Source organism: Clytia hemisphaerica, unplaced genomic scaffold, assembly GCF_902728285.1.
Source record: "Clytia hemisphaerica strain Z4C2 unplaced genomic scaffold, Clytia hemisphaerica genome assembly, whole genome shotgun sequence".
In the NCBI taxonomy this organism is placed as follows: Eukaryota; Metazoa; Cnidaria; class Hydrozoa; order Leptothecata; family Clytiidae; genus Clytia; species Clytia hemisphaerica.
This window is the reverse complement of record NW_027104594.1, coordinates 982,745-1,003,854: the sequence shown is the minus strand read 5'-3', so window position 1 is coordinate 1,003,854 and position 21,110 is coordinate 982,745. Positions and strand designations below refer to the sequence as shown.

Genomic DNA, 21,110 nt, shown 5'->3' with positions numbered 1-21,110 from the left:
CACAATATTCACACTATTTATACCCACTTTGAGAGAAAGGAGCATTCTAAAAATAATATCATGTTTTATAATTCATGAGAGGAGGACGAATTCACCCAGGAGAGATTTTTCGTAAACAATAATTGATGTTATGACAATGTATTTCATTGAATGGGTGATTGAAAAGTAAATTGTGCAATATTGAAAGTATATTAGGAAAAAGATTGGGTTTTGATAATCTGAATTAAAAAGGAAAAAGACAAGTCCAAGCTTTATGGTAAAATAGTTATTTGTGTCATCACCTCTCAACCAATAATCATTAACCCTTTAAGTACCAAGGTCATTTTTTTCTGAGCTTTAGAAAAAAAATCGCTAGTTCAAACTTTAAAGGCTTATATCTCCGGATCTAGAAGGAGTTAGAAGCTCGTTTATAGTCCGTTGGATAGCTTAGAGTCTCCCCTTTCTTTTAGGCGCCTTCGGTGCCGCCCGAATAAAGAAGGGCGGTGGCTAAGGGGCTATAGGTAAGGGAAATTAAAGCAGTCATAGAATGATTGAAAGGTGCTGAGTGGTAAAACTTCAAACTAATTCGCTGGAGGACAGAATCAAGTTAATCAGGGCCAAATTTGGAGGTTCTTGGATCACTCGTTGACCAAAAATGATCAAAAAACGGTCAAAATCTTAAAAAAGTGGATTTTTCCATGTTTTTTTTTTTTTACTTTTTAGCTTAAAATCTCGCAAAAAGGACTCACTTTTGATTTTTTTGTGCTTGGCCATGAAGCCCAATCCGATTCCTACAGCTAGACCAAAAATGACGATTTCTAACTCAAACTGGGCATTACAGGAGGGCTTCGCCCTCCTACATAGCCCATGTCTGATATATACAACATTGGCACATAAAGGGTTAAGGTCCACGTTCAAATGTGTGCTTGTTGGATGGCAATTTAAACTTTTTCTCAGGATTAGTTTTAAGTACCGGGTGACCCACGAAAAAGTTCAGAGTTTCTCGACGTCTTGAGGCCGAACAAATGTCCCAAAGTGCTTGCAGTTTCGGTATTTAGAAATCCGGTAGATATCCTAACTTAAAATTTGAGTTATCACTTTTAAATTTGACCAACTAGTTCTCTACTTATGAGCTTTTATAGTTAAAATTCACTTTTCGGAAAATGTAAAAAACAAGTAAAAAAGAGGTATTAAATTTATGCAACCAATTAGAAAATCACTTACAAATTGACTTATCTAACGAGTTTTATGACATTAATCATTATTAAAAACACCTTTGAAAGTAATTTTTGTTTAAACCAAGACTAGTTTTTATAAAAATTGGCACTTTCATGGAATTTCCTCAACAACTCTATATCGAAAACGTCTAAAAATACCTAATTTGATACCCCTTTTTTACTTGGTTTTTACACTTTCCGAAAAGTGAATTTTGAGTTTAAAAGCTCATAAGTAGTGAACTTGTGGGTCAAATTTAAAAAGTAATAGCTCAAATTTTAAGTTAGGATACAAAACTCCAAGCACTTTGGGACATTTGTTCGGCCTCAAGACGTCGAGAAACATCCGAATTTTTTCGTGGGTCACCCAGTATTTGACTAAATAAAATGCTCATAAAATAAATGTAAATCTGATATAATATAAGAAACAAGTGAAGCTAATGTAGAAAAAGCATATATGAAATATTTAACGTACAAAATAAATTAATCAAAAAAATTATACGAACATTATCAAGACAATCTTCAAGGCTGTCTCTCGACGGCCAGTAAGAAATGTTTATACGGTTATAAAAAAATAAATAATTTTTTCAAAAACGTCTTCTCCATTGACCAAAAAGCACAACACCCTTAAACCCAATCATTAGCCTCGTTTTCATGTATAAGGTGTGTACTCTCCACCATAGGGTGATCTCCATTCGTCACTGTAGGCCCTCCTTCGTTGGGTGCAAGAAAAATCATATGATCACTCAAACAGAAAATCTCATGATTATCAACGTAAGAAGTTAACTGATTCGCTCGTTCCTTATCCCCAACTACATTCAATGCATCGCGTAATTCTAAATTAAGTTGATGGATCACTAGCTTGCATTGATCTATTTGCACTAGACTGTGATAGTCAGATAAAATATCATTGATGACTCCGTCTAAAATGATTGACAGGAATAAGGTGAGAACTGTGATGAATTTGGTGTACGTTAAGTATGCGTGTTCTTCAGGGTCTTTCGCCATCAAAATGGTGAAGCCGGTTACTATGGCTCCCACAAATAACAACAAAGTGGTTGTCAAGATAATTTGTACTTTACGACGTTGTGTCAGCGCTTTCTGTTGGTCTTTTTTAGTTTCAGCTGATCGGATTCGTTTTTGGGATACTATAACATCGTTGTGTTTGATGAGATGTTTTGAAAGAGTTGTAGTGACTGAGAGAATGGCTAGGACAAGTTCACCTATACTAAGGTGTAAGATGGTGTCTTCGCCCTTCACGCCTTCAAACAACTCTTTAATGAGAGTAACGGTAATGGCGATAACGGCTAGAATGATACCAAGCCAGAACATCATCTGAAAAAGAACGTAATCTAATTTACTTGGATGTATATTGGTTATAGAAGTTATTCAGATCAAAGGCTTCACTTGGATTCAACAGAACAATTTTTTCTATCAAACTCAGTAAATGAGAATGTATTTCTCAATATGAAGAAATCTTTACTAATCAACTTGATTGATAGTTCAAAGCGTTTATACAATGATGGAGTCGTTCACAGGAAAAGCTGTGCTTTGTGGTTTGAAAGTGCTTTGTTGTGATGTTGCGTTTTACACAGTGAAAGTCTTTGTGGATTCAATAAGTTAAAACCTACCCTGTAAGCCAGCTCACTTTTATTTTGTCCTCGACAGCATAACGTTGTACTACAGAATTCTCCACACAAGTTTTTTCGTTGCTTGTCTTTCCTCAACAAGAATTTCCCTTGGTCATTTGTGTATGGGAAATCCACCAGAAAACCGGCTTCGTGTGACATTGTGGTGGCTGTTGCTTTCAGTACTGGTTGCTTTCCCACTATTACTTCGCCAACATCGATATTCGACTTTTTATTGCTGTATGTATTGATTATAACTTGAGAATAAATACAAAGAGAAAGAATGACATACTTGTTGGTCCTAGTGTCGTGATATGTACACATACTTGGGAAAAAGAATCCTGCACTCTAATTCACAAGGTCTCATTTTTTCGCATCCGTTACTTTTTACTCAAGTTGACGTTGAATCCGGTTATCATTCTCCAATGATGAATGTGCTCTTTGCACATTAAACAGTGGAGCCTTAGTAGAGGGAATTTTGTAAAATCGCTCGACTGTTTTGTTAGAAGCACTTGTTGTACATTTTTGGAAAGCTAAGAGGTAGGGGAATCGAAATTACTATGTTTCCAATTTTTTTTCGGACACTTTGGTGTGATTTTTGGACAAATATGACGGTCTCAGGCAAAAATCATAGGGTTAAAAATTAATTAAAATTTTAGCTCGAGAAAACGGAGACCTGTTGTATATTTTTGGAAAGCTCTCAAAAAATTAGGATTAGAGATATATCGCAAGTATAGGTGATTTCAGTACCTAACTCAAGATATTGAGCTTCAAAAAGCGCAAAAACTGGACAAAATAGCTGTTTCTGGCTGAAAAACACGGTTTTCAAGGGTTAATATCTCGAGTTAGGTACAGAAATCACCTATACTTGCAATATATCTCCAATCTTAATTTTTTGAGAGCTTTCCAAAAATATACAACACGTCTCCGTTTTCTCGAGCTAAAATTTTCATTAATTTTTAGCGTATGATTTTTGCCTGAGACCGTCATATTTGTCCGAAAATCAAACCAAAGTGTCCGAAAAAAAATTTGGAAACATAGAGATTTTGATTCCCCTACCCCTTAGCTTTCCAAAAATGTATAACAAGTGCTTCTAACAAAACAGTCGAGCGATTCCAAAAAATCGAACAAAATTCCCCCTACTACCTCTTTAACTCGAATATCTCCTTAACTTGATCAAGTTTAATGGTCCCTTCAGTTAATAACAATGCCTCATTAACCTTACTCCATAACTCGAACAGGTTTGTGCTCCCCATGCGTGTTCGAATTATGGAGACTCAACTGTACTCACCTTCGACACACTTCGACTAACATGTGTCAATATAAATTTCCAGTCACTGATGAACTGTCTTTCCCTCTTTTTCACATCAAGGACTTTATAAAAACTTTAAATTAAAGGAATTCTGTTCATAGTTAGAACCTTTTTTCATCTAAATTCCATATCCTATTAAAACTGACAAAACTTTTATTCCAACATGTTATAAAAAGAAACTTCTATACTGTACTCCAAACAGCTAAACTTTTATTTTAAATAAGGATTAGATTTCCCTAGATAAAACATATATTCATTACTGCGAACTCAGCAGAGCTCAGTACTACAGAGTTTAATTCTTCACCTTTATCCTCCTCCATGAGAAAAAATAAAAAACATATTTTACGGATTATCAACTAGTCTAGTCAGGCCATGTAATGATATATTCTGAATATAGAAATGTAAATTACGAGACCTTTTTTAAACCATGGGTAGAAGACAAGTAAACTCAACAGATTATTTTCCATCATATAATTTTATACCTAAGTGTTTGATATACCAAGATATGCTAGTATTAGTCCAGTGTAAATTTTAATCAAATTTTTTCTCTGCTTCACTTTATAAACAATGTTAACTTCATTCGTTATCATGTTTTGATTCCTTCGGTAGGCTATTATTGAATTATCGAGGAATCATATTTTATCTGAAGAAAATAATATAAACGGTTTGCCTCCGTAAAGACTTGTCTGCAAAGAGGATGTTTGAGTAAGAAAACGCGAAAAGTAAACCTAATAAATTTCGCTCCTAAGTGTTAACCTCTAATAGTAAATTCATGTTATCTTTGCAAATACTGGCATAGGACATTACTAAGGGAGTTTAAAAAAGCAAAGTCTTTCCAATGAAATCGATCCTTTAAAGAGTTCTATTTGATGAAAATATTGAGGCTAATGTTTTCCACTACAATTTTTTTCTAGAACATTTAAAAGCTTTGGTGGCCAAAATTTTTATTTAACAAGCTAAGAACATTTTAAGGCTTTGACAACTCTAAAATTTCTTAAGAAAATAAAATGGTGTAAATAGGCACATGCTAAAAACATTTTTAGGCTTAAAACTCAAAAAACTTAAGAACATCCCGGGGAACATCCAAAGGTTTCAAAAATTTTGGATGCTCTTACAAACGTGTAAACTTGTTCACTCTAGTTCTTCCTACCAAACTAAACTAAATTCCAGAAAAATATCATCATTCCAATATCGTCAGCTGTTCCTGATGTTATTAGGTTTGCATGTCATGACTATGCTATATAATTAATTAATCTACTAAACTGAATTACATAGCTCATGTCAAGTTTAGCGTAAGTGATATGTAAGAGTTATTTAAATGTCAATGTAAGAAGCTGTGTGTTTAAGTCTTACGAGATACGCTTAATAGAAATTTTGTAGACCATTTGATTACATCCTACTTTTTGAAAAAGTGATGCAGTTTATTTATTTGTAAACAAAACGTTTTATATGACTAAAGGATGCTCGCAAGCAAGTATTTTCCTTCTGTCCAGTTGTATATAGCTCAGATTAGAAGCTAAGATGTTTAGAAGATATTGTTTTTGAGCAATAGATTCAAAGATGTATGGTGTTGGATGAGCGGACTAAATTGTATTTGACCTATTTTATTGATTTATAATGGCTTATTTTGGATCACGCTACAGGGAGTTATAATGGGGTTGTTCTGTTTTCTAATCAACGCAAACACATTCCTATCATAACAAAACTTCGTTGACTTTCGTATTAATGTGAGAAAAACACTCTCTTCTAGGCGAAAATCAGGGTTGACGTATCGTAATGTCCAGTTGACTCCATAAACTGAACTCTCTCTTACTGTCTACCTACACATTTTTCTCCTCTCTCTTACTGTCTACATACCTGTTTGTGTGTCCATATATCCAAATATTAACCGAAGCTGCGATCCATGTTGATGTCATATTTTTCTAAGTATTGCAAGCTAAGCTTTTTTAAGCTTTAGCGAAATAACGAAAAGGAAGTTTAAATCCCTACTATTATTACTATTAATAAGTATATAGAATTGTGTGATTAGCCGACTTGACTATTTTAAGTTTATATCCATCCATCTCTGCGGAAGAACCTTCAATGTTGTAGGTCTCTCTTTCATAAAATCATTTCCTTCTTTTCCCCTTGACTGAGAAATAGTAACTGATGGCTCTCATTTTAGAATGTAATTGCAGTAATCCGAGGAAGTCCTTTCCTTATCGTACATATTCAGCATATTTTTTTTATAAGCAAGTGTATGCCCCTTGTTCAGGCTGTATACTAAAGTTTTCAAAGCATCCAGACATATGCTTATGCTTATATATCATGCTTATGATTCACCCCGAGCCAAGTTTTTAGTGAGATTTCAGAAATTTTGTAAAATTTGTTCAGATTTTAGCAGCAGTGGAATGTAGCTAACCGTGGAATGACTTTTTTAATTTGACCCCTACCATTAAACAGATAAAAATGACAACTTGGAAAATATTTCAGGCTGACATATATGCTTATGTTATGCTTAAGAATTCTGCAAATCTGAGTCTTCGTATGCTTATAAAAAATGTTTATTCCTTTGTTTGTAAATTATTGGGGCTTTGTAGTTTTAATTTAGGCTTAGATTTGCTTTTGTTGTTCTTATTTCTGCATGAAAAGTAGCAGAATATTTTCTAAGCCATTAATGAAATCAAAAGCTGGATTTCTTCTGTGCAAGAAGAAAGCCTTGGGTTCTTATGGAATGTGAGCTCTGTTATTAGGTCTGTTATCGATTCTTTAACCCGGTTGTTCGAGTTTAAAGTGTGTCTTTGTTCCTTTCTTTTCAGTAAGACTAACAAATAAAATATTACAAATAGTCAATCAATGATGTCTTCAGATGGAAAACTGGCAATAATATCATGTGAAGATGCGCCCAAATGGGGTGGCCCTGAAGGGGCGCGACGCCTCTGTAAGATGTTCAAGAATCAACCAGACGAAACATGGGAATATTTCATGGCGACTGAAGGGGAGATCCCAGATTCTTCAAAACTTGAGGAATACAAAGGATTTGTTTTAACTGGTTCCCACTACTCTGCCAATGACCAACATGATTGGATATTAAGACTTGAGAAATTTCTGAAAGACGTTTTTGAATATCAAGAAGCTAAGAAACAATGCTCTCCGAAACTTGTTGGTATTTGTTTTGGTCATCAAATTATGGCAAAATCGCTTGGTGCTAAAGTTGTGAAAAATAATCAAGGGAAGTTTGTTTTCGAGCTAGGTCAGATAGACGTTGATCAGGGTTTCAAGGAGAAGGAATATTATCAAAAAGTTTTCAAGGAAGATCCTTCGTTCTCTATGTTCCAATCGCATTCAGAAGAAGTTAAAGACCTACCTTCAGATGTTATCCAGTCAGTTGCACGCTCCGATAAATGTGAACATGAGATATTAACATACAACAAAGAAGGTGGGTTATCTTTCCAAGGGCACATGGAAATTACAAGTGAGGAGTGCTTGGAAAAGATTTTACCAGCCATCAAAAATGCAGGTGTGTATACTACGGACCAGGAATCGGAAATGAAAGAGACCTTGAAAAAAAGGGAAAATCAAAGAGAACAGGTGGTCACCCTTATAAAAGAGTACCTCGAAGAATAGTTACAGTAATGGTAATCAGATTTTTACATTCTTCAGTAAGGAAATTTGAAAAGATATAACTTTACTTTGAAATAATAGGTTAATAAAAATTTACCTCAAGTAAATTAATTTTCGCGAGATGAGAATACACGTGTTTCCTATTAGCGGATTCATGTAAAAAATTCACGAAAAACGTCGAGAAAGTCTCTGATTGGCTGAAATATTGCATATACAAGCATATTTTTCAAAATGTCCAGAGTATGAGGTAATCTTTGCATGCCTCCGCCAATCAAAAGTTTGTTTACTCGACGTTTTTTCGTGACTTTTGCATGAATCTGCTAATAGGAAATAGGTGTATTTAAAGATTTCGCGTGGATTAAATTTCGCAAAAATTAATCCACTTCACTTAAGGAGAATCCGATGTAATTGTAATTTTTATATTATTTTAAATTTCTTCTTTTTCATTTCCAATAAACCATACAATATCCAGCCAGTACGTTTCAATGTTTTTAAGCTTGGTTTCAAATGTGTATTTTACTAGACAGCTAGTAACGTCACTAGACAATGTGAGTATTGGGGGCCATTTCAGATCATTTTAGAGGGTCTATCTGATTGGCAAAATTTTTAAAACTACCCAATTTTCGTTATCGAAAGTATCTATTTGTACTAGTACTTAAAATTGAAGTCATCGCAAAACACTCCAACAAAAAAGGTACCCTTCTGGGTACCAGAGGTAATTTATTTGAGCTATGATACTCGCGGTTCAAAGCGGATCAAGAACTTTTATCGATTACAGGTTTTTTTAGTGGTGGTAAACATCGAGTTTAAAGCCCCGAAGAGGCTTCAACCTTTCTCAAGCAAACGTGAAACTTCCGCCGTATATAGAATGATGGATTGAATCTAGCTTTTTCTTTGTTTTTTTTGTGGGACATATACAAAATCTGGCGATGGATTTTACTTTCTCTCGTTTTTAAAACCACGTTGGTCACGTTTTGGATAGGAAAATGAGTGACTTCATTTCCCATCCAATGTTCTAGAACCAATTTCTTGCCAGGCTAGATTTGATTGTAATCAATGCACGAAAAAATGGCGAAAGTTATTTTCACACTGAATGCAAAATTTTAGCAAATTTGGTGCTGATTCCACGCTCACCAAATCCTCCAAGTACACTCCAAAATTATTTTGGCCCCTCCTAAGATACTCTCAGGAGGGGGGGGGGGGTTAGAAAAATCTTCTATAGTTAGGTCTGTTAGCACACAATATACATACTTCAGATGATAAGGAAAGGCTGAAATTTGGCACAGACCCTTTCTTAAGGGTTGTGAAATTTAATTTGAGCAGACACACTTGAATACGTCATTTGGTCACCCTGCCAGGTGAAGTATTGAGATTTGAAGTATTTTTGTGCTAACAGACCTAACTATTAAAATCGCACCACCACTAAAATTACCTAATACTACTTTAGGCGTACAAACTTTCGCGAGCAGAAACTTTCGCGAGGACGAAAAATCGCGAAATTCACGACATTTACTTTCGCGAATTTAACGGAAAAATATTTTTCGCCAGCATAAACTTTCGCGATTCAAGACGTAAAATTGAGAATTTTCACATGAAAAAATGGCCTAAGAGACACAAATACTTCTTGGGTTGGCTTGAAACATTTGTCCTTTGACTTATTAGTCTTTTAGCAGGCTAAAAAGTGCCATAAAAGTTACATTTTATTCAAAGTTTGAAGTTTTACAGATTTTCTATTTTGTCAAGAATTTTTTGCGAGCATAAACTTTCGCGAATGGCCCTTCCTAGAATTTTTAAAGACATTTACTTTCGCGAAAAGGGCCAAAATTCGCGAAAGTCGCGAAAGTTTCTGCTCGCGAAAGTTTCTACGCCTAAAGTAACACCTGGCTACTTAGAGCAAATTAAAAGGGCCTGATAAACATGGGGTACTTAATAGTAATTAATAAGGTTCGCGTCGGGGGCTAGGTTGGAAAAAATCAGAAAACTAAATGAATGAGAGGAGGGCCGTTTATAAGGCAACTGAAAGTGCTATCAATCAAAATAATGTCGCTCATTTGAAATGTTCAAAGATGTCCACTTCTTTAGCTGGTTATTCTATTTGTCATTAAGCTGTTAGCCCAACGAAACACATTTCAGCACATAATTTGATTATTTTCAACTGGAAATTTCGGGCACTTCGGTCCCCTCAATGCAAATAAAAATTACATATTTGAAATCAGCTCATTTTATAGATTGACCAGTGTTGAAAACTATTTGAAAACGTGTCAAGTTTTCACCTAAATTAGTTATTCTTTCCGTATAGACTAAAATTAATTTTTTAATTTTAGGAGTTTAAATCGATGGAATCACTAAATTTCAGCTCCTCAAATTCAAGATTCTAAGCTAAAATAGATTTGTAAATGAATCGTTTTCCAAAACTAAAAGTCTCGTAACTGAGAAAAAATACCGTGCAAACATACCCTTATATATAAAGAGATTTCTATCCACGCATCAGATTTTGAGAAACTGTTTTTACGACTAATAATCACTTTTAACAAAGGGAATCTGAATAGATGATGAAGTAGCCAAAGTGAGATATTATTCTATCTGATAACAGTTCACTGGTAAGACCCACGCAAAATTCCTCACACAGACATAATAGCCCCAGTGGCGGCCTGGCAGGGGGTGCAGGGTGTGCAGTGCACCACCCAGAAAGATCTGAGAGGGGCGCCAAAAGAGCTTTTCAAGGGGGCGCTAAAATTTTGTTAATGTTTAATTGGGCAATTTGGCACGTTTATAGCGCCTTCTATGAGTACAATGTTTATTTTTTTTCGCCTGTGGCGCTTTATTTTACCCTCTTCCATCCTTTTTCTTCGATTTTTTCAAAACTTCTATCAATATTGAAACCTAGTGTCCACCAGGGGTTAAAGAGAATCTGTCGCCCTTATGAATTGGGCGTATGAGAGTGCTCTTCCGCGGCCCGCTAGAAATGTTTGTTTGACGGATACGAAAGTCAGTTTAATGGAAATTCAAGATGGCGGCTGTTGTTTCATTCGACATCTAAGTTTTGTTGCAAGAAGAGAAATTTAACATTATTTAGCAAACTCGATTCGACTCAAATTTATTGCTCACTTTCCCCTAGTTACAAATGCTCACCCCCAAAATGAGAGATTGTCAAAATGATCAAAACTTGTTGATTTTCGCTGTGGTTTTTGTGGTCTAATACTGACTAACTTTCCCCGTTTTAGAAGATCTTCTAAGCTGTTTGACCTTTCTTACACTAAAATTTTTTTCCTGCGGCGCCAAAATTTGAACGAACCCTTCTTCCCAACTTCTGAATTTTGGGGGACTCTTTCAGATGATCTTTAATGGAGAGTAAAGTAAGACCAGCAGCACAAAAGTTTAAAGATTATCAGGTAATTCTCCTGATAAGAGTTTTTTAGAAAGCAAAATATAGACTAAATCGACTTACTAGGTATAAAATTTCCATTTCAAAGATTAGGGGCGTTACTTTCAACCAGTCACTGCTCTTACAGTTTAACATTTTCACTTTTAATGATGGAGGGCGCAAATAAGGAAAAAAATACCAGGGGCGCCAATTTCATAGTTTGCACCACCAAGAAAATTAAGCCGGCCGGGCCGCTACTGAATAGCCCTATTCTCTGTTGCGGTTCTTCTGGGATATACTTTAATGGGATAAACTTTCGCGGATTTCGCGGATTTGGGTGTCATATAATCTCCGCGAAAGTTTATCCCATTAAAGTAACTATACAAAAATAATGAGGAGTCGAAGAATCGCGAAAATCCAAACCAAACCAACCAAAACCAAAGCATCATGATTTTCTTTAAGCTAATTTCGGGCGGAAAGGCGGGTATAATTAAAACGCCTCAAAGTTAAAGTCATAGTTCACAACAACTTTCGGTTTCAGTAAAGATAAAATGGCGCCAACGCCAGCAAGGTTTTTTTTAGGAGCAGCATCTCTGGATTGTACTGTAAATATGAATTTTATTTTCGATCTTCTGTTCGTGTCATTATGCTTCAAATGTGGTAAAATTCTTTGATCTTCGATCATACAGTAATTTACCTCTCAGTCCTGTTTATACTCCAGACTAGTCCAGTGTTAGTCACACTTAGGAAATCAAGCTTGCTTTCAGAAAAAACAACATCAGTCATATCATCCCGGGGGGGGGGGGTTACTAGGGCAAGATGGGTTACGGGGATACTCCGCTGGTCAGGGTACCTTTTTTAACCTCCACGAGTCCCAGGTAGGGTCGCAAAAACACCAAAATAGAAAAATCAGTCTCTCGTAACGTACGTAGGGTGCCTATTTTTGGAAAATTTTGGGGAAAAAGTAGAAAATTTAAGTCCCATTCAGGGTCACTTTTTTTGCAAATTTCGAGTCCCACGTAGGGTCCATTTTTCAAACCTCAGCGGAGCACCCCCGTCGGTCGACAAGGCTACCGTAAGTTGGACTAATAATGTCGACATCCGTCTTCTAATTTCGACACCCTTCTTTTATAGAGATAGGAACAATATAGAAACTGAGGAAGGTCAGAATCGCTGATTGACTTTGATTAGCGCAATGAGAGGAAAAATCTTTAGTCTATCAGTGATTTCGACCTTCTTTTTATTCCTATCTATAAAGTAGGATGTCGAAATTAGAAAACAGGTGTCGACATTAGACCAACTTATGGTAGTACCCCCCCCCCGGCATATCATCTACAGGATGTATTTGCAACAACAAGGATGAGAGTTACCTGAATTACCAAGTTCTCAAGACAATTAATTAAAACTTGAAAACTTAGAATGAGACAAAATGACCGATTGCGAACGTGGTGTGCCGCCAGTTTTCAGAGTATAGTATGGCATGCAGGAATCATCGAGATCTCAAGGCAAGGGGGGCGGCAGAGATTGCTCACTTTTCAAGGGTAGGGGCAAAATTTTGATAATATCTACTGTACAGTTCAGGGGCAAAATCAATGAAAACTGGCTATATTTACCTGTTTTTCTAGCTTTTTTTATGGTGGGAAACGGATCTTAGGGGCAGAGTTTTATGTTGGAAATTTTCCTTGGAGGCAACCATGACATGCTCTGAAAACTGGGTGTGCAGCAGCCAGAATATCAACCAATCAAATTTTGTCATTCAATTCCTGACACAGCGCATCGATTTCTAAGGCCTTCTTTATACGCGAAAGTAACAATATTTCCGCACATGTAAATGGGTCAGTGTTTGAGGTACGGCAAAATTTCCGGGAAATAGCCTATCCGGTGGTTCGCGGATTTAGGTGGGTTCCGTCTCTCCTGTAGATCTTTTATTCTTGGGAAGTTGATCTTTAAATTAGTTTTTTAAAGGTTGGCTTGGCCTGGCTTGGGTCAAATTTTTTCATCTATGGCTCAAATTTTAGGCAATTTCTCATAGTTTTTGAAAATGTTAATTTCATTAAAAAGCGCTGGGTTATTTTTTCATGAATCCCTTTACAAGTTTTGCGGCACATTTTTTTGCTTGCGAGTCAAGTAAACGATATAGCGCTTTCACAACATTAATCTTTGATACACATAGGCTGGTTTACTGTTTGTTGGCCTATCAGAAACATGGCTCAACAACCATAAAGATACAGAACTAAAAGTAGAAGGTTATACTTTGTTCAAATGTGATTCATCACGCAAGAAAAAATCAAGAGGGAGAGCAACTGGAGGAGTCTGCTTCTACATAAGAGATGATATAGCTGCTTCATGTGAAATAATCTACTCCCATAAATCACCAAGTGTACAACTCCTTTGTGTTTACTCAAAGACTGAAAACTTGGCTATGCTTGTAATATATAGACAGCATGACGACAAGAGTAATGGAAATCCATCAACAGCTAAAGACCTTCTTACACCGCTCAAAGGTGCGAAACAAGCCCTTTCCGCCTTGGAACCTGTCCCAAACATAATTTTGGTGGCGATTTCAATCTTCCAAAGTCAACATGGCCTGATGGACTACCCAAAACTGGATGCTCTATGGAAGAAAGATCAATGCTGAATGATCTAAATCGATTTTGCAACGAGTTGTTCATGTCCCAATATGTCAATCAACCCACACACAAAGATGGGAACACCCTAGACCTTGTCTTCACAAATAATGAAGATCTTATACATGACTACTCAATTTTACCAGTGTTACAAAGCACTTCACATCACAGTATTGTTATGGTATCAACTAGGCTCAAAGTTCAAAATTTTTCTAGTAATGATGATAAACCAGAACCACGTTCCAAATTCAACGCTTTGAATTTCTTCTCAGATGAAATTGATTGGAATAAGTTAAAGGAAGATTTGAATCAAATTGACTGGGATGTAAAACTTAACAGTGATGATCCACAAGAAATTCTTGAAAGTATCAATCAAATATGTTTGGACGTATGCAGAGGACGAATACCAATCAGAACAACCAAAGATACCAGGAAGAAATCAAAAGTTGAAAGATATCGCCGATCTCTTACGAAAAGAAGAAGAAAAATTGCAAAGCAATTTTTAAAATGCACGTCCCAATCAAAGAAGACTACCGGGTGACCCACGAAAAAGTTCGGACGTTTCTCGGCGTCTTGAGGCCGAACAAATGTCCCAAAGTGCTTGGAGTTTTATTATTTAGAAAGTAGATATCCTAACTTAAAATCAGAGCCATTACTTTTTAAATTTGACGCACAAGTTCCCTAGTTATGAGCTTTTAAACTCAAAATTCACTTTTCGGAAAGTGTAAAAAGGGAAAAAAGGGGTAGCAATTAGGTATTTTTAGAGTGTTTGATATTACAGTTTGAGAAAATTCCTTGAAAGTGCCAATTTTGATAAACTAGTCTTGTGTTGAACAAAAAATACTTTCAAAGGTGTTTTAATAATTATTTTGTCATAAAAACTCGTTAAATAAGTCAATTGAGATTTTTCTAATTGATTGCATTAATTAATACCTCTTTTTCGTGTTTTTTCACTTTCCGAAAAGTGAATTTTGAGTTTAAAGGTCTAAGTAGAGAACTAGTTGGTCAAATTTAAAAAGTGATAGCTCAAATTTTAAGTTAGGATATCTACTTTTTAAATACCAAAATTCTGAGCACTTTGGGACATTTGTTCGGCCTCAAGACGCCGAGAAAGGTCCGAACTTTTTCGTGGGTCACCCGGTATAATAATAAAGGAACTTTTGACAATTGAAAAGGACTTACAAAAATCATTTAGGGATTCCAAGTGTTATGTTGAAAATATAGCAATCAATTCCATAAAGAAAAACTCAAAATATTTCTTTGCTTATGCGAGAAAGAAAGCAAAGATAAAAACGAAAATTGGCCCTCTGCTGAACACAAATGGTGAATTGACGCAACGAAGCAAAGAAATGGCTGAAATTCTGTCAAGACAATATGTTTCCGTCTTCAGTGCACCAAAACCATTCGATGTAATACAGAGTCAAAGATATCATTCAGATACAAGTTACAGAAGATGATTTAATAAACGCACAATGATCTGTCCCAAACTGGCACCAGGTCCCGATGGTTGCAACCTTTCTCAAACAATGCAAAGAAGAACTTTCTTTCCCTTTGATCCTCTGGAGACAAAGTTTTGACAAGGATTGTCCCAGACCGAACTTAACGAGCACAATCACACCAATCCACAAAGGGAGGTAGCAGATCACTGGCATCAAATTATAGACCAGTAGCCCTAACATCCCATGTCATCAAGATATTTGAAAAAGTACTCAGAGCACATGTTGTAAAGCACATGGATGAAAATAATCTGTTCAATCCCAATCAACATGGATTCAGAAGCGGGCGTTCATGTTTGAGTCAGCTTTTGGAACAATATGACCTGATACTAAATATATTGGACGAAGATGCTAATGCGGATGTTGGTACCTAGATTTTTCAAAGGCTTTTGACAAAGTAGACCATTCAATTGTCCTACGAAAAATAAAGAAACTAGGAATAGATGAAAATACTACAGTGGCTAAAGTCCTTCCTAACAGAGAGAAAACAATCAGTGCTAGTGAATGGTGTCACTTCTGAATCACAACAGGTCATTTCAGGAGTCCCTCAAGTAGTGTTTTGGGACCTTTGATTTTCCTCATATTGATTGGGGATATTGACAAGGAAGTGCTGCACAGCTTTCTCAATCCTTCGCTGATGGACACTCGGCCACAAAGAAGTCAAACTCTAGAAGATCTGTCCTACTTCAAAAAGATCTTGATAGAATATATAAAGGACGGATGACAACAACATGAAGCTGAATGATATAAAATTTGACTCTTGCGCTATGGAAAGAACCATGAGATGAAGACTCAAACAAGCTATACATCACCGTCTGGTGTTGAGATTGAAAACAAAGATGGTGTGAAAGACCTTGGATCCTTATGGACAGTAATTGCACATTTCAGAAGCAAATTACTGCAGTAATCGAAAAGGCTAAAAACTTAAACGGCCTGAGAACTTTTTCTTCACGATCTTTAAATTGTGACCGTACTATATAATCATTTGGTGATACCAATATTAGAATATGCTCCTTCGTGGAGCCCAATGCAGTTGCGTCTCTTCAGAGCTTGAAGATATTCAAAAGCTTCTTAGAAAGATAAATGGCACCCCAAACAATTATTGGGAGTGTCTAAAACAGACAAAAATTTACTCACTTCAAAGGCGAAGAGAACGCTACAGAATAATGTACGTCTGGAAGGTGATGGAAAAGATTGTACCTACTGTAAATGGTATTAAAACCACTGAAAACCCCCGGCTGGGCCGGAGTGTACACTGTCATCCAAAGAACCAACATCAATTTAGAGACAGCACACTGCAGTGCAAGGTGCAAAACTTTTTAATGCTATGCCAAAGAGCATCAGAAACCTCAAAAACATTTCTATCGATAAATTCAAAAGAGCCCTGGACACACACCTTAAGTCTATCCCAGATAACCCCAGATCCATTTCTGGGTGCAGGAGAGCTAATTCCAATTATAAACACATGAAAAAGATCTGCGAGATTCTTCTCTCGACAGATTGATCACACAGAGGCGTGGTTCACCAAGAACCTTACCTGAAGCAGGATGCTCGAACAACCACACAAGTAACACAAGTAAGTAACATTTTGGTCAGTCTAAACTTAAACTCCTATATCAGGATTAGAAACTAGGCTAGTCTTACCTCTTTTATCTTTCCCTTTACAACAATACGATGCTCTGCAATGCTGACAAGTTGACACAAGACATATGTACATGTACATTGACAAGTAATCCCTGAGAGAAGTTTATATCGAAATCTGCAACAAAAAACATAAGTGATCTCTTCTGCTGATTGCTTCCCAGCGCTCCTTTGCAGCTGTTTATCAAACTTCCACCAATGAGGTTGCCGCATTTCAAACGGCCCTTCTTTTTGGCACCCGTGGCCTCTCAGTGCCTTGCACAATGGGCGGCTGTAATATCCCACCCCTCATATATTTGTTTCAATCCGTGATCCGTTTTTTCTCATCTTCAATTTACTGAATAAAGCGGGAATTTGATGCAAGAGTTAGATTGTCAACAAAGTGCCGTAAAAAATTGAATAAAAAAAAACTTTAAAAATCTTAAATATTTTTATTTTGAAGAATAGGTGCAAAAAAGTGAAACATAGAAAAGTTTTATTTTTTATTGGTTCAATCAAAATAGGGGATTTGGAAATCTTTCTATGTTTATTTTTTTACACCAACCCCTGTAACTATGGGCGAGCACCCCGTTGCTAAGATATTGACTTGAAATCAAAAATGAAACCACTCAAAACAAAAGTAAAATCGGCCCGTACTCGAAATCCCGTAATCTTGATATACAAGTTTAAGTCTATACTGTTGGTGGGACACTAGTGTGACTAACTGATCTCAATCAAACTGAATCAACGATTGAACAAATTATAGTAATAGAACCGACCAAAATACATCTTACTCTTAGGTTCAAAATAAACGGGGGAGGGAGGGTTTGGAAATTTTTCGAGATTGTAATAAATAGGGGCCTAATTGCCGGGTAGGGGTTGGAAATTGTACTTCTGAAAACCCAAAAATAAGGTAAATATTGGTCCTTACGCCAATGCAATAAGCGAAAAATTATTACTGCCTCACTCTGAATATATTTGGCGTACTGTGGACCATTTCCACGCTGGCTGACAGGGAAGGTACAAGAATAATTCTTATTCTGCTGATGGTGAATTATTCTCCTGGGAATTGCATGATAAAATCAAAGCATTGATCTGAACCCCCTGAATCTCAACTAATGTTGGGTTCGGCCTTGTATATTAAAACAGGGGTTTTAATAGAATGTGTGACGTCATAATTACTGCTTTCAATAGACATTTTCGCCTTTCCATCCGCCATATTGAATTGTATGCAAAAATTATGGTGGCCGAATTGCCGTGGTGAGATGGTATTGAAAATATGCAAAACCTATGCAAAAAGAAATGTATTAATATAAAACTTACATGCATAATTGGCATCATATTAAAGTGTAATCTTGTAGATGAAAGATTAAATTTGCTTCTCTTGAAAACTAAAGATAATTAAATTAGCTCATCTCTTAGAACAAGCACTTCAAAAAAACCATAACGTTAGACCTAAACTCAAGGTAAAAGTTAAAAAAAAATCCTTATTCGGCTGACGGTAAATTATTCTCCTGGGAATAGAACCGCCAAATGATCAAATCACTGAACCCCTGGCTTTTACTAACGTGTTGGGCTTGACCTTGATTAGATATGATAGACACTGCGACTTGACAGACGCAAGCTGCCAAGCCTTGCCTTATACCATGACACTTGAAAGACATTAGAAGAGCGATGCTCACATGTAATCTAATTTAATTAACTTCAAATTATCACGATTTTGCCCTGATTGCCACTTATTTCGCATTTAATTAATTGGCAGAATATTTGCATTGTCAGCATAATTTTTTAATGTCATTTTTGGCACTTTTGGAACTTATCTCCATGCAAAGCACTTTTCCTGCCAGAACAGTGTTCTTTTTGGTTTTCGAACAACAATTTTTGGCAATTTTGGCAAACAAACAACAAATTTGATTGGTTAAAATAATGCTCTGGCATGTAAAGCCTTCGGAACCCATAAATGTTTCTTTCACAAAAACTGCTAACAAAACATCACGAAATGGAAATCAAAATGGCGGTGTATGGAGTGTAGAATTTCACCAAAAAACTAATCTTTTGACATCAAAATTTAAGATTTGGCAAAATTGATGAGTATGGCAAATAAGTTTTTCAATCGAAATGGCTGTTTATAAGATGCTTTGTTTCCTTAATCTTTGTGTAAACTTGCATATGTTTTGCATATTTTCCAACTAAATCCAACCACGGCTTTAATTCGTTTCTTTACTTTTGCATATAATTCATCTATTGTCAAATATAATTGAATTGATTGAATATTACAACAAATTTGAGTCTGATTGTATTTGATTATTGATTCAATCACGTTCAATTTGTTGATCCTATTCGATTAGGTTTGATCTTATTGGGTTAGTTTCAGATGATTCGTCAGTTAATTTTCTTTGGCCGAAAATGGTATACACAATAGCACTAACAACTAAGGAAAAAAAAATAGTTTTGACCTTTCTATCATTTTCAGCTTTTGAAATTTGCAGAGATAAATCCTAAATAATTGTATATATAATTAACAAGAGTTTAAACATATTTAATATGTTTAAAAAGCTAAAACAATTATTTCTACTATGTATCTCATTATTTTCTTTTAGTAAATAAAAACAAACAAAAAATATGGTAAGTCTATATTTATTACACTTTTTACATTTATTGAACGGATATTTTGATTTTAAAATGTATCGCATAGAATTCATTAAAATGATATTGTCATTTGACTTTTTATTTCATAAGTTGAACTTTTTTTTATTTTTAGTCTAAAAAGCGTGGTTTGAGTCTTGATGAAAAACGGCAAAGAATGTTGGAGATATTTCATGAAAGGGTATCAAGGCTTATATTATATCAAGTTTTTTAAAGTAGAATTACTTCAGTTTTTTTACCTCAGACACAATGGTTTAGGCTTACTGATTCAAAATATCTATCTATGTCGTCAAAAGTTGAAAGTAGTCATAGCATTTACTTCAGTAGAAGTACAATGCTGACCCCTATCAGACAAGCTGTGACTAGCATTTGTTTTTACTTTAAAGTTACAAGTATTCCTTTTGGTTATAACCAGGTATTGGGTAAAATAATAATACCTCTTACAAGTTTCCCTTTTTGAAAGCAATTGTCTTGAGAAAAAATGCAAAAATAACGTTAAGTTTATGATTTTTTAGAAAACCTTTTTCCAATTGAAAGAAATTGAGAAGATTGCACCAAAAGAAAAGGGGATAAGTATGTTTATACCATTCAATAATCAGGAATACATTGTCTTTAACAAGAGTTTTAAAGATTCATAAATTTTCAAAAAAGACACAACCAGGCAACTCCTTTCAAGATCTGTTAAAATAGTACTTTTGGTGTATACACATTTTCCAGGGAGTTGGCTGATAGAGACTTCTTTAAATGTTTTTAGCACCCATGTCAGTAAAGATGTTCTTCAAAGTTTGGTGGATGACAATTTAGTTGACCAAGAGCGTATTGGAACTTCAAATTATTTCTGGTCGTACCCAAGTAAAGTAATTAACACAGTAAGTAATAATTAGTTATTGTTATAACAATAAACTCAAATCTATATCAGCCAATTAGATGATTCTTTTTTATTTTCTCCCTTTACTGCCCACAAATATAGATATAAATGTAGATGTTTAATTACTTAATTCATAGCCCCTTTCTCTATGTCAATGTTTAGGATCAGAGCTTCCTACTTTTTTGGAAAGAAAACTATTTTAAAAACTTTCTCAATTATTCAGACAGCCTTTGCAATACTGAAAGCAAATTATAATGAGAAATATCCTCCAAGACACATTATTTCAATATTTTATTATTCAAGAAAAGACAAAGGGTTTCTGCATTTCAAGAACAAGTGGATAATTGTCAAACAAAGATTTGCGAAAATGATAAAAAGTTGAACCAAGTGAAAGTTGGAAAAGAAGAAAGTGTAAGATTATTCATATATTCATCTTTGATAGATTAGAGTCGCCTATTTAATGTTATTTCAACATTCAAATCAAAACTTGCCTTGTAACGGGATCTATTTAGTTTGGATTGTCAATACTAAGCTATTTGATAATAATTCATGATAATCTTAAATTTATGTACCGATTTGAAATAAGACATAACATATTATTATACTGGGTGACCCACGAAAAAGTATAAAAGTTTGGACGGTAACTGTGTCCGAAAAAAATTGAATTTTAACTAAATTCTCTTTTTCTTTTTTGATACTGTCTTTTTGACGTTTTTTAACTGTTTTTTATAATGACTTTTGACTTTATACCTC

At 35.3% G+C, this 21,110-nt stretch overlaps 3 protein-coding genes across 3 annotated transcripts in view; 2 read left to right on the top strand and 1 right to left on the bottom strand.

Annotated features, from left to right (window-relative positions):
- Positions 1 to 21,110, top strand: part of LOC136823840 (meiotic nuclear division protein 1 homolog) — a 146,317-nt gene that overhangs the window by 123,675 nt on the left and 1,532 nt on the right. Inside the window, exons 2-6 of the mRNA XM_067080005.1 lie at positions 19,442 to 19,468; positions 19,605 to 19,670; positions 20,005 to 20,066; positions 20,256 to 20,358; positions 20,661 to 20,768. Of these exons, the coding sequence (XP_066936106.1) occupies positions 19,466 to 19,468; positions 19,605 to 19,670; positions 20,005 to 20,066; positions 20,256 to 20,358; positions 20,661 to 20,768 (342 nt within the window). The 5' untranslated portion in view covers positions 19,442 to 19,465. The remainder of the gene's footprint in view (positions 1 to 19,441; positions 19,469 to 19,604; positions 19,671 to 20,004; positions 20,067 to 20,255; positions 20,359 to 20,660; positions 20,769 to 21,110) is intronic.
- LOC136824015 (uncharacterized) lies at positions 1,593 to 2,996 on the bottom strand. Its single transcript, XM_067080174.1, has 2 exons — positions 2,825 to 2,996; positions 1,593 to 2,528 (listed from the first exon to the last, which is right to left on the bottom strand). The coding sequence occupies exons 1-2, from the start codon at positions 2,981 to 2,983 to the stop codon at positions 1,821 to 1,823; spliced, it is 867 nt and encodes a 288-aa protein (XP_066936275.1). The 5' UTR covers positions 2,984 to 2,996; the 3' UTR covers positions 1,593 to 1,820.
- On the top strand, positions 6,936 to 8,214 carry LOC136823858 (uncharacterized). Its single transcript, XM_067080017.1, has one exon. The coding sequence runs from the start codon at positions 6,969 to 6,971 to the stop codon at positions 7,737 to 7,739; it is 771 nt and encodes a 256-aa protein (XP_066936118.1). The 5' UTR covers positions 6,936 to 6,968; the 3' UTR covers positions 7,740 to 8,214.

Excerpts from the sequence above, each read along its gene's own strand:
- LOC136823858 (XM_067080017.1), top strand. The coding sequence starts at position 6,969 with ATGATGTCTTCAGATGGAAAACTGGCAATAATATCATGTGAAGATGCG.
- LOC136824015 (XM_067080174.1), bottom strand. The coding sequence starts at position 2,983 with ATGTCACACGAAGCCGGTTTTCTGGTGGATTTCCCATACACAAATGAC. Across the intron at positions 2,529-2,824 it reads AAAGTGAGCTGGCTTACAGG|ATGATGTTCTGGCTTGGTAT; the intron begins GTAGGTTTTAAC and ends GTTCTTTTTCAG.